At 35.2% G+C, this 14420-nt stretch overlaps 1 protein-coding gene across 1 annotated transcript in view; it reads right to left on the bottom strand.

Annotated features, from left to right (window-relative positions):
* Nucleotides 1–6738, bottom strand: part of LOC121383901 — a 167786-nt gene extending 161048 nt beyond the window's left edge. Inside the window, exon 1 of the mRNA XM_041513999.1 lies at nt 6385–6738. Coding sequence (XP_041369933.1) covers nt 6385–6699 — 315 coding nt within the window. The 5' untranslated portion in view covers nt 6700–6738. The remainder of the gene's footprint in view (nt 1–6384) is intronic.
* Between the last annotated feature and the right edge of the window lie 7682 nt (nt 6739–14420).

Below are 14420 nucleotides of genomic sequence, written 5' to 3'. Positions count from 1 at the left end.
AATTGTCACGGAAACTCATTAGGAACTCCTCAACAGAATCACAACTCGGAACATCTTGGCTGATACCAGAGAAATCGTGATGGGACGAGATATTCCGAATGAGACATTACAACAGTCCGATATCGACCAGTGTTCCGAATGAGTGGAAATGGAACGATTCGACTGTGTGTGTGTTTTTTCAAGGAGGACCAATGGTGGGAAAAGGTAATTCCTTGGAATTAAAAATATTTAAAGCATGGCCGATGACTGACAATTTTGGTTACAAAATCACAGAGAAAAGTGGTAGAAGTTACATCAATTTTGTTTGGTGCAAATTATGTGCAAAATAGTGTTTTAAAACACCCAAACGTCACGGGGATTTGTAGGTAGGTAGGTAACTACTTTAACTTGCTCATATACACGCACATCCAGAGTCCGACCTCCGATAACATCGGTGGCCTGACTCGGGAGGGGGGAGAGGGGAGGGTAGAGTTGAAAATGGGAAGAATTTTTAAAATAGCAATTAGTAAAAAAGTTAATAGAATTTTTTTTTAAATAAATAAAAAGTTACAAGCCAAAAATAAAAAGAATTGACTGCTCAGCCGAATATTTATATAATTTGGAGCATTTTAGAAGGACAGTCCAAAAATAAATAAGAGAAAGAAGAGAGGATCGGACTATTTAATAATATTAAAAAAGAAAGTAATTTCGACATCAAATTTTGAACGCGGATCTAAAAGTTTAAAGTCCGATCTATGTGTCCACGTTTGGGTGAACAGCTTATAGGGACAAGATGGGTTCCATCCCGTCAAGACAACCCCTAGATTCACAATCATTAGATGTTGAAGGTGTAGTGCTGTGCTGAAATTATAGATCTTGAGAAGCCAGATCCATCTGAACGAGAGAGTATCAGACTAGGGTATAGTCCAGTTGTCATGGGTTGATACAGTGCTGCGGACGGGCCCGACTCCGGAGGATACGAGATGGTATCAGTATAAAGCAAAGTAAAGTCAAGAAAAGAGTAGTAGGGGCCGACCCCACTTCCTATTTCTTCTTAGAGTGGGGCGGTCAATCTTCCAGTGCTGCTAGGACAGGCTCGGACATGTAGAGACTAAACGCGAACAACCTTGGCGTTCTGCAGAATGGCCATCATACGAGTCACGAAAAAACAAGTCAACATAGTCAGCTGGAGAAATGACGTTTTGGCAAGGAATCTCGCTAAAAAAGAATCCAACCTGGTGGTGCAGGCTGTTGAAACGAGAAGCGTTTCAGCATTCAGTCAGTAGCAATGGCCGCATACATCCCAGTAGAAAACTTCATTTCGCTAATGAAATGAAGGACTCCCAAGTCGAGCGCACGAACGCATGTGCAGTGTGCACAAGTGAAACAAACACGTCTTACCGCTTTGAGCTCCAGACTGGGAATGGGGGATTTGTAAAGCTAGCGTCACACACTACATCAACAGTACGAGTATGGTGACGTGTAATACCTCCCGGCATTATTTAGTAAATAGTATATATACATTTATTGAGGAGAGTGATTGCTCGCCTAGCACCATTTCAGGAGAGTGATCTTCAGCTCACCTTGATTTTGCTCATGGTGAAGACTGTTTAATGGTGCAAATATAATGGACATCCATAATAAAATGAATATAGATCCCTGATATATATATATATCCATGCATGGGCTTAATTATTCCATCAACAAATAAATTCACATCCTGTTTTTTCAGGTCTTTTAAAACATTGTCTTACCTTAACATGTTTTACATGTTAAAGCATTATACGAATAAATTCTTTTCGAATGACCTTTGGTTCGAAATGTTTTAAAATTTTGTTTGGCTGTTGGGAACAAAAATTAGTATTTTAGACAAAAGTTGATATTGAGATACATAACATTAGAATGAAATTTTCAGAAATGCATGGGTTATAGAGATAATCATTTTCTAAGCAAGAAAATATGAGTAAATTTTAACTTTAATAATGCATTGATATTTTATTTGTCAAAAATGGTTTGAAATGCCTACAAACTGAGGATAGTTCAATCTCTTTAATACAAGTATAGAATATTACACTGGCATAAATGCACGGAAATACTCTTGAAGTAAAGTAAGCAAACAGAATATATATGGTGAGAACATGGTTATTATTCAACAAATAACATTCTAATTTGTCTTTTGGCTGTGCAGTTAAATTTCAATGTGATAATTGAAGGACTAGTTGAATTTGAGAGAGGCCAGTAAGATTTTTCTTCAACTGGCCCAGCTAGCGACCACGGTTTTCATGTTAATTTTCAACCCTGCTGCGGACTGACTATACAAGATAAATTGGCATCTCCTTGCAACCCCATTGTTTTTTAACATTCACATGTCATTCGCAAGTTAATTGTTATGTCACTTTTAATCAACAAATACCGCCACTGGTATACATAAATCTTACAGCATATTGGCAAACAAATCAAATAACAAACTCATCATTCAAGTTTACTTATAATCCAGAGTTGCATGCAAACATGTTAATGGAAAAATTGCCGTGCAAATTTTCTTAATTGCAGGGGTTGAATATAACATCACACATGCCAATATAACATCACAGACATGTCAATATAACATCACAGACATGCCAATATAACATCACAGACACGCCAATATAACATCACAGACACGTCAATATAACATCACAGACACGTCAATATAACATCAGACACGCCAATATAACATCACAGACACATAAAATATAACATCACACACACTTCAATATAACATCATCACACACGCCAATATAACATCAGACATGTCAATATAACATCACAGACACGTCAATATAACATCACATGCCAATATAACATCACAGACATGTCAATATAACATCACAGACACGTCAATATAATATCACACATGCCAATATAACATCACAGACACATAAAATATAATGTACATCACACACACGTCAATATAACATCACACACCAATTTAACATCACAGACACGCCAATATAACATCACACGCCAATATAACATCACAGACACGTAAAATATAACATCACAGACACGTAAAATATAACATCACACACGCCAATTTAACATCACAGACACGTCAATATAACATCACACATGCCAATATAACATCACAGACACGTGAATATAACATCACAGACACGTGAATATAACATCACACATGCCAATATAACATCAGACATGTCAATATAACATCACAGACACGTCAATATAACATCACATGCCAATATAACATCACAGACATGTCAATATAACATCACAGACACGTCAATATAATATCACACATGCCAATATAACATCACAGACACATAAAATATAATGTACATCACACACACGTCAATATAACATCACACACCAATTTAACATCACAGACACGCCAATATAACATCACACGCCAATATAACATCACAGACACGTAAAATATAACATCACAGACACGTAAAATATAACATCACACACGCCAATTTAACATCACAGACACGTCAATATAACATCACACATGCCAATATAACATCACAGACACGTCAATATAACATCACACACGCCAATATAACATCACACATGCCAATATAACATCACAGACACGTCAATATAACATCACAGACACGTGAATATAACATCACACATGCCAATATAACATCACAGACACGTGAATATAACATCACAGACACGTCAATATAACATCACACACGCCAATATAATATCAGACACGTCAATATAACACAACACGTCAATATAACACCACAGACACGTCAATATAACACAACACGTCAATATAACACCTCAGACACGTCAATACATGTATAACATAACACATGTCAATATAACAACTCATCAATATAACACCACACACGTAAATATAACATCACAGACACGTCAATATAACACCACAGACATCAATATAACACCACACATGCCAATATAACATCAGGGGATTCCCCAGGGCCGTTTGGCGTAGCATTCTGACACGCCTTGATCTGTAAATTAAGCGCTTTGATAGCATGGAAGCGCCTTAAATCAATTGCCGCTACGCCTTGATTTGAAGTGCTTTAAAAAAAACAATTACTACAAGTACGAGGGTGGCAGTCGATTACCTCTTGCAAACAACTTGTGTACCAGTATATCAAGCATACCTAATCACTATGCAGGGTTTTGCACAATTATTTTTTTAAGTTGACCTTTTGACAAAATTAACCTTCTGACTACTGCAGGCGAGATATCTCGCCCGACGTCACGTCAGTCGATATACTGTACACTGTATACAGTGCATTCCCCAATTCATATTTCCCGCCGTTTTACACACGACACTCACCGGAAACGGAAATATAATTAAAGAAAAAATATTTTTTTTCAAAATGGTGGTTTTTGTTTTGATTTTTTCAATTGAAAATACCTTGAAATTTTGAGTTCAAAAAGTGGTTTTCGGCAAGTATTTTCGCTTGACAACAATGGCGGCACGTCGCAGTAATTTTCAGGGATCAATAGCTGATTGTAACAGCTAATTTGATAATAAATTTGATTGTTCTACCAACAACGAAAATTACCAAATATTGCAATATGAATTGTAGTTCGGGTTTTAAAAAAAATTCTGGTCAGAAAACCACTGTTATCGGGAATAATGGACATAAATACTGGACAGTTGGCCACAAATGCCCGTAAGTAAACGCAACTTTTTAGATTTTTTGCCTAATTTTAATCACCATTAGCCGATCTAAAATAATAAAAATTACAAAAAAAGACACGAAAATAATACTTACCGATTCATATATGAACTTTATTTCATGTATTTATGAAACATTTAAGTGTATATATATGCGAGTAAAAATTATAAACTTGTACCCACTCAATGTGGTTTTTGTTAAAAATTAATCCAGTAGTCTAAAGGTTAATGCCTCTTTATCATTACTGTATGATTTTCTTAACCCTAACCCTAACCCTGACCCATAACCTAACCCATTTTCTTTCTAGGGGAGGTCCCCCATACTGCCTGTCAACATATTGTAAATATAATCAATTTCATAGCACCATACCCAAAAATTTCTTTCTGGCAGAAACACTGCTATGATAGGTAAAACACTTCCTAAATACCTGTAGTGTTTTCGAACTTATAGTGAACATTGTGGTCTGTCCCGGTACTATGAGACACGCATGTGTAGAGGAAGAAAAGAAACATCCGCCCAAGTAGCGATGCCTCCATCTTTACGTTATATTTTCAACATGAATAAATCTTATGTTTAAATACCAAACGTGTTCCTATATGTAGACAGGACATTATAATACCTAACAATGGACCAGTCATTTGCTCACAATTGGTGTTCGGTAATTTTACCACATCTACTGGGACCGCTAATCCGCCAGGAAGGCGCTTACGCGTAACGGGATTCCCGTGCTGAGCAATCAAGCTTCAAGGCCAATAAAAGAAGATATCAACTGACAGAATCAACTTTACCATTTAACGGAATAAACGATAGGTAAAGCACTTTTTAAAAGTCGGTTACGTGGTGAACAATTACATTCTGTAAAATTTTAAAAGTACTATATATCAGTATTGAAAGTAAAAATTACCAGAGTGTTTTAGGATTAGGTAGGCTTAATTCATCGGTTACCGTGAGAACTATATTCACGTAACTGAACAAAAGGTTACCTAAGTAAAACTCACTTGAACTGACTTCGGGTTACCTAAATGTTTTAAATGTTGTCCCCTGTCTGCCCATTCGGCTTCGGTGAATACAATTGTTTTTACTAAAAACTGGGTTATTATATACAATACCAGTTTTTTTTATTATGTCCAATACCAGTCTCTTTTTTTCTGTCTTTTTGATATATACAAGAAACGTTACAATTTATTTAAGCAATAAAAACATTTATTTTATTTTTTATCATGTCGGCAATACCCGCCTGGAAAAAAATAACTTATTTGGCTCCAAATATGTCAAGTGATTAGAACAGTTGTTCTGTCTTCTGTCTTAACACACACTCACCAATATAACATCACACACACACCAATATAACATCACACCAATGTAACATCACACACACACCAATATAACATCACACACACACACCAATATAACATCACATACACACCAATATAACATCGCACACAAACCAATATAACACACGTGCCAATACAACATCACACACAAACCAATATAACATCACACACAAACCAATATAACATCACATGCCAATATAACATCACACACACACCAATATATCACACACACACACACACCAATGTAACATCACACACCAACATCACACACACACACACCAATATAACATCACACACACACACACACACACAAATATAACATCACATACACATGCACACAAATATAACACATACACACACAATAATATTAGTCATGCAATAAATAAAATGTTTACCTTAACGATTCTATCACTTCCATAATTTTCTCTGATAGCATCATAAAAGTCACCATTATCAACATATTGATAAACTTGGAAAGATGGGAATCCATACTTCTTGTGGGCAGTTGGTGGTCCCTTCAATGCTAGTCCTACAATAGGTTTCTTAGTGGCACCAAAATTAACGACAAGGTGGGGATGCAAGTCCATCCATGAGTTATGTAAAGCCCCATCATAGAATGACTTAGAATCAATTCCCTTATCCAGTTCAGTGAGTTTATTGACGTGTGACGAGTAAGTATGGGATTCTGGGGTAACTTTACAGTCACCCATTGTTTGACACAGTGAAGGATCTGAAAAGTAAAAAAAAACAAAAACATTAATGGATCTTTCCACCAATGGTAAATGAAAACAAAACTAGCACTCAGTCATCTACCAACCCCAAAATAAAAAATTTGTTTTAAAAAGGCACAATATTATATATATTATATATATATATATATATATATATATATATACACACACATGTATCATTAACAAATAAAACATCAATGGAAAACCAAAAGACATTTTGTTTTAAAAAGGCACTACACATCATTAACAAATAAAACACCAATGAAGACACAAAAGAAATTAAATTTGTTTTGAAAATGGCGTTATACATGTATCATTAACAAACAAAACACCATTGAAAACACAAAAGCCATTTTGTTTTAAAAAGTGCTACATCGTTAACATGATCAATTATTTTGCATCATTGAAAACATCAAACAAACAGGAATTAAAAATATTAAAACATAGTAAAAGCTACTAGGAGTGAATGTTGGCCATTTTCTTTTCTGGAAAGCACAAATTGTTTAAAGTCCTTACTAGCTCACCATGTACATTGCCAAAACAGTCAACTGCTAATTTTTATACAAAGTGGCTAAAACATTTAGTCTTTGGCTAATATAACAGTTGTTAAATTAACCACATTTTAATAACTTTCAAGGACATTTTCTCTATATATACCTCTAAACAAAAATGTGTTCCAGTGTGAGCCTGCATATAGCTTACAGTTACTCAAACATTATGTTACTGTTAAGAATTAAACAGTATCTGCCACTTAATGCAAGATTACTTTATTTTAATGCTTATGTTCAGCCTGTACTTGAATACACCCTAACAAAATGGAGAAACTGTTCCAAGGAAAAAGGTTGCTAGAGTATATTGGTTTATTAATCAAACGTTTGGTATTTCGACATACAGTCTTACAGAGAAAACCCGCTAAATGTTTCCATTAGTAGCAATTAAGGGATCTTTTATATACACCATTCCATAGACATGATAGCACATACCACGGCCTTTGGTATACCAGTGGTGGTGCATTGGTTGGAACAAGAAATAGCACAACGGGACCACCCACGGAGATTGCTGTTCCAAGATCAAAATAGAATCTCAAAATAATAAAAAAGAGCTGTATGCATTACTGACATGTAGATGGCCCTTAAAATCCTCTCTTTGAACACTTAAAATGGCTAACAATCGACACAAAGGTTGAATACCAAAAAGGTATTGTTTACAAATCTCTTGCTACTCCATATCCAGAAAATATTTTCAGTAAAACACAATCAAACTATATATATATATGGCTTGCACTCCACAAACAGGGAAAACTTTTAGCACCAAAACCAAAAATGGAACACTTCAAGAAGTCTTCAGTAAATTCTGGAAATGCTTTATGGAACAGCTTGCCCACTGATGTCAAAAGGTCTGCAAGTCTTAATATACTTAAAAAGAAATGTTTTAAATACCCTTTTGATAAGATGTATTCATCACTGTCCACATCGTTATGATACTATGAAACAGAGTTGTTTAAGACCACCTGCCTGGTACATTTGTAGTTTATACATACATTACATTTACATTTATATTTAAATATTTTCTTTAGGAAGCGTCTTGTTTTTGTGTAGATCCAGGCTTGTTAGGAATATGAAATAAATTGGTACAGAAACTGAAGCGTGTTGTGTTTTTGTGTAGATCCAGGCTTGTTAGGAATATGAAATAAATTGTTACAGAAACTGAAGCGTGTTGTGTTTTTGTGTAGATCCAGGCTTGTTAGGAATATGAAATAAACTGGTACAGAAACTGAAGCGTGTTGTGTTTTTGTGTAGATCCAGGCTTGTTAGGAATATGAAATAAACTATTACAGAAACTGTAGCATGTTGTGTTTTTGTGTAGATCCAGGCTTGTTAGGAATATGAAATAAATGGTTACAGAAATTGAAGCCTGTTGTGTTTCGTGTTGATCCAGGCTTGTTAGGAATATGAAATAAATGGTTACAGAAAATGTAGCATGTTGTGTTCTTTGTGTAGATACAGCCTTGTTAGGAATATGAAATAAACTGTTACACAAACTGAAGCGTGTAGTTCCAGGCTTGTTAGGAATATGAAATAAATTGTTACAGAAAATGTAGCATGTTGTGTTCTTTGTGTAGATACAGCCTTGTTAGGAATATGAAATAAATGGTTACAGAAACTGAAGCCTGTTGTGTTTTGTGTAGATCCAGGCTTGTTAGGAATATGAAATAAATTGTTACAGAAAATGAAGCATGTTGTGTTTTTGTGTAGATACAGCCTTGTTAGGAATATGAAATAAATGGTTACAGAAACTGAAGCGTGTTGTTTTTTGTGTAGATCCAGGCTTGTTAGGAATATGAAATAATTTGTTACAGAAAATGTAGCATGTTGTGTGTAGATACAGGCTTGTTAGGAATATGAAATAAACTGTTACAAAAACTGAAGCATGTTGTGTTTCGTGTAGATTCAGGCTTGTTAGGAATATGAAATAAATGGTTACAGAATATGAAGTGTGTTGTGTTTTTGTGTAGATACAGGCTTGTTAGGAATATGAAATAAATGGTTACAGAAACTGAAGCGTGTTGTTTTTTTGTGTAGATCCAGGCTTGTTAGGAATATGAAATTTTGTGAATATGAAACTGAAGCATGTTGTGTTTCGTGTACAGGCTTGTTAGGAATATGAAATAAAAAGAATAAATGTGTAGATACAGAATAACAGAAACTGAAGCGTGTTGTTTTTTTGTGTAGATCCAGGCTTCTTAGGAATGTGAAATAAATGGTTACAGAAACTGAAGTGTGTTGTGTTTTTGTGTAGATCCAGGTTTGTTAGGAATATGAAATAAATGGTTACAGAAATTGTCCTCAGTATGCTGCTATTGTAACTCGTTTCCAACAAACGGAGACATTTAATTAACAACTAAACTTATAATAGCTAATTGAAAGTTTGCAGAACACATAAAGATATAGGTAACCAACTTCCTTTAGACTGTGTAACTTATATCCATTAAAAAGAAGTATGAAAGTTAATTCAAGAACAAAAACTAGGTTACACAATAATTAAGATTTGGGTGCAATCAATCTAGCAATATTCAGAGGCTTAATTTGTTTGTTTTTTGGCTGTAACGAGGCTTGGTATTGTTTGACTTTAGATAAATGTAGGGTACCAATTTTAAAATGTTATAAGCAAGCTAATTTTGTTCAAAAATTAACTAAATTTTTTATTCAAATAACAATTTTTCAATGTTATGATGAACAAAGTTTCAATAAATGTGTGTGTCATATCTGTCAACTCCCACTTGGGTGTGCTTTGCACGAGTCTGAAGATTATCAAAAATGTACCAAAAAACATATAAATGTGTATTTTGGATTTTTGGGCATGTTTCCATGGAAATAACACAAAACGTTATTTCAAATATTAAACTCTAGTCCTATGAATAATTATGACCAAAAACATCAGTATGTTTCTTTATTTTGAAAACATAAGGTGGGCATTTATGATATTTAGTCGCCAGCAGGGCCAGTTGATGAAAAAGCTCACTGGCCCTTCTCAAATTCAACTAGCCCTCCAATTATCACATTGAAATTTAACTGCACAGCCAAAATCAAAACTAGAATGTTTTTTGTTGAATATAGTCTGTTTCCCTCAACAGAAATTGATTAAGAAATCCTTGGAGTATAAATAAAAATGTTTGTTTACAAAGTGCCATTCAATTATACATATTAAATCTCATTTTCAATACAGTGTTGAAAATAAAATGCTAGAATAGCCACGGTATGCTGCTTGATTTGCATTGTCTCTAAAGTAAAATATAATGCAGTACAAACTAGTCTGGGAGTGCCAGTCCTCTTTGTGGCAATGCAAGAGGGATGGAATAAACTTTGCAGGGAAAGGAAACGTTTGATTTAACAACACACTCAACATATATAGCATCAGACATAATATGGTTAAGTACTACACAGATATTGAGAGAGGAAACCTGCTGTCGCCATTTCATGGGCTACTCTTTTCGATTAGCAGCTAAGGAATTTTTATATGCACCATCCCACAGAGAGGATATACCACAGTCTTGGATACACCAGTTGTGGAGCACTGGCTGGAATGAGAAATCTTTGTGGGGATGCAAGAGGGATGAAATCCCCAGTAAATGATTTCCTCGGGAGTGGCTGTTCTCCTATAGATGAGGCACTAGAAGCATCCACTATTTTGCCAAATGCCTTTTCAATTCTGCTTTGTGCACATGATCGAGATACGGTCCTGATCATGAATTACAGTTTTGCCATTCAGATTACCTTGGATGTTCCATCAATTGCCTTAAAACCTGTATCAGAATTGTTTTTAGTTAATATTAACATAATTGATGATAATTTGTAAATTTTTGTTTTAATTTACACTGAACTTTTACCCACACTAAAATGTTATTTGAGATGGTATGGGTTTAAAACTTAATACATTAATATGTTTTTATTCATGAGTATTATCTTTATTCATTATTTTAGCGCTGTCAAAATATAAAACATGTTCTATGTCTTCTGTAGATCGAAAGTGGGTGTTAAGAGCGGGTGGCTGCGCAATAACAAGTGAGAAAATCAACCACGACCATACAGTCCGCGCAGCCACCCGCTTTTAACATAGACTACGTTCTGTCTCTATAAAAGCCATAGAACAGATATAAATATAAAATAGACAAATCATTAAAAATATATATATATAAAACATGAAATAAAGCTTTACAGAAACAGAAATATTTGGTCCATGTCTTCTGCTGCCAGATCTGTAGCAGTGTTTTGGGTTTTTTTTAACTAGTACCATACTCACTAGACTCTAAAACTATGGTCGTCCAACAGACCTTTGTAAAATTCTTAGTCGACCTTAGCCAATAAAGGTTGCCAATTTTCGACCCTGTTTAATATATGCTAATTTAACTACACAAGCATAATATGGATTTGCTAGTGCTACAGCTGTATTATTACCATAAACGGACCACCAATAGATGCACAGAAAAAACAAAATGGTTTCGTCCATCTTAAGGAAAAGAAATCTGAAAAAAAAGAACTTTGTTTTGTTTAAGAACACCACTAGAGCACATTGATTTATTAATCATCGCTAAAAAGAAAAGTAAAAAAAAAAAGTTGGAAACAATAATTAATACAATATTAGTTGAGTGCGATCGATGCATAATAAATTATTGCAACAATACCATCCAGGTGTCTCAGGGGCACAAATGTGAAATTGTGATGGTTACCCGGTGGGCAACCAGTAGCTGAAGTTTGGTTGCCCAACATCATCTCTTGGTTGCCCACATATTTCATAAAAGGTTTATGAATATAATTTTGAACTGTCATTAAAATGAAACTGAAATTTAAAATGTTTTTATTATTATTATTACTAATCAATTTGTGAAGGGGTAGTTCAACAATTACCTGACAGACACAAATCTGGCTTTTATATCGCCTCCTTATCACAACATTGTGTAATGCTGGGGAAAACATGCGCACACATACACTTCACCCCCTCCAAAAAAGGGCGCGAACAACTCTAAAATTATGTAATACTCGTTTCAACGGTTGCATCATCCATTCCCAAAGATTGTGACGTATATTAGTCAATATTATTCAGTGGAAATTTTTAACGACTGCTTAACCTCTCTGTAAGAGATCGAACAAATTAAACACGAGTCATATTACAGGGTTAGATCTTCACCATTATTTTCAGGGTGTTAACAGGACTACCTGGCTTTCATTTCAGATAGTCCTTTGAAATTTCAGGTGGTCCATATTTTAAAACTATTTGTTTTACCTCGAACAATCTCTTATTCATTGTGATCCATTATTAATAAACTGACTGTAGATATATGTAGAACTATTATAATTGTTTCAATCAAAACATTTGTTTAATGTCAGATAATAGATTGAACATAATAAATATTAAATGATGTAACCTGAGATGAATAGTTGATTGAACAATACAAGCACTTTTGTGTTAAAATGGGGAGGGGGAGAATGACATTTTTGTAACTCAGTGGAAATTAATATGCACCGTATCGGTAATTTCCGTATCGACATTTCTATCGGCACATGCACCTTGCCTAAATTTAACTCTTGATGATGCGTGTACCGTTTTACGAAAACCTGCGACAACTGCCAATCGATATATTATTATTGTTTTACTGAGAATGGTCAATTTCGCTGTTTTCATTCTGACGTGACGTTGGTAAATTAAACTACCATTCTATGAAAATGTGTGAGGAATCCGGCGGTTATGTTCCGAATTCAAGATGATTGTATTTTGGCGGAAGACTGCATCGACTACAAAATGTATAACTCGCGCATGTTCATTTTAGACCGAATGCGTTAATTATACTCAATATAACTGTTTTCTGAACAAGCCCATTTCTGCCGTTTGAAATAGGTCAGCATAGATCCACAAAATGTTACATCTGTGCTAAATAAATGTTAAAATTCCAGTTAGTCCAACGAACTACGTGTTTGCAGCTTCAGGTAGTCCTGTTAATTTTCAGGTTGTCTCAGACTACCGGACTTCTGTTAAGATCTAACCCTGTATTACAAGATATTGTTTTTAAAAAGATACATAATTCTTAACAAACAACCCCAACCATTCAATAACATGTACAATTCCAATAACGCAAAACGCTGCAGAAATTGCTTAATTGTTGAACGGCTCCTTAGAGTGAGAAAGCGCTGGAATACTCTGTAAAACAGTGTACATGTGATCCGAATTTTCAGTGAGACCAAAAATTTTGTCTCAAGTCAAATCGACCCCTAGTTTGTCCCTATCCGGATTATTTCGCCACCAAATACATATTTTATATTGACGATATTACTAAACCATTTTTAAAAAATACAATTTAATTCATAAAATAATAAGAACGTAAAACATAAAAAACATGTTTTACAAAATGCATAACTCGTTATGAAGTAAAGTTAATAATGACAACATTTAAGAAATATTTCACTCAGTAAGAACAAGTCGTCAGTATTGGGATGTGTCAACAAGGTTTTTAGGGTGAATAGCAAATATTTTGTAGCGAGTTTGGGGACGAAATATCAGGCATATGGCTTTTTCAAACACCTCCTGCCAAAATCATGCACGGTGGATGCTGAGTGGATGGCAGCATTAGGGTGGATATTTATATCGCCTGTCAGTCAAGTTGTCAGTGCCGGTACTTTTGAATTGCCCGCGACTGTCCGAGTGTTGTGAAGTTTTGTTTTATGGTTTTCTTGGTTGCCCATCAGGCAAATGTTTGACAACATATTTTGGTTGTCCTGGGCACGCGGACAACTGATCTGTGCACCCCTGTGTCTGTTTAGCTGGGGGGGGGGGGGGGGGGGGGGGGCAGGATTTACCTGTCAGTTGAGCGCTCACCTGAGATGCTTCCGTCGCAGGATCAATCCTCCTTGGTGGATACATTCAACTTATTGGGTTTTCTAATTCCAACCAGTGCACCACAACTGGTCAAAGGCTGTTATCCTGTCTGAGGGAAAGTGCATATAAAAGATCCCTTGCTGCTGATGGAAAAATGTAGTAGGTTTCCTCTGATGGCTAAGAATGAATGAATGTTAAGGGAAGGACTAATGAGTCACAATTACCAAATGTTTGACATCCAATAGCCGCAATCTAATTGAAATTAGCTCCACTGGTTAATTATTACTACCCGTGGATCTAACCTCGTTGGAGCTCATGTCCAGTTGACCTTT

The sequence above is a fragment of the Gigantopelta aegis genome, chromosome 10 (genome assembly GCF_016097555.1).
Source record: "Gigantopelta aegis isolate Gae_Host chromosome 10, Gae_host_genome, whole genome shotgun sequence".
Lineage (NCBI taxonomy): Eukaryota > Metazoa > Mollusca > Gastropoda > Neomphalida > Peltospiridae > Gigantopelta > Gigantopelta aegis.
This window is presented reverse-complemented; position numbering and strand designations above follow the sequence as displayed.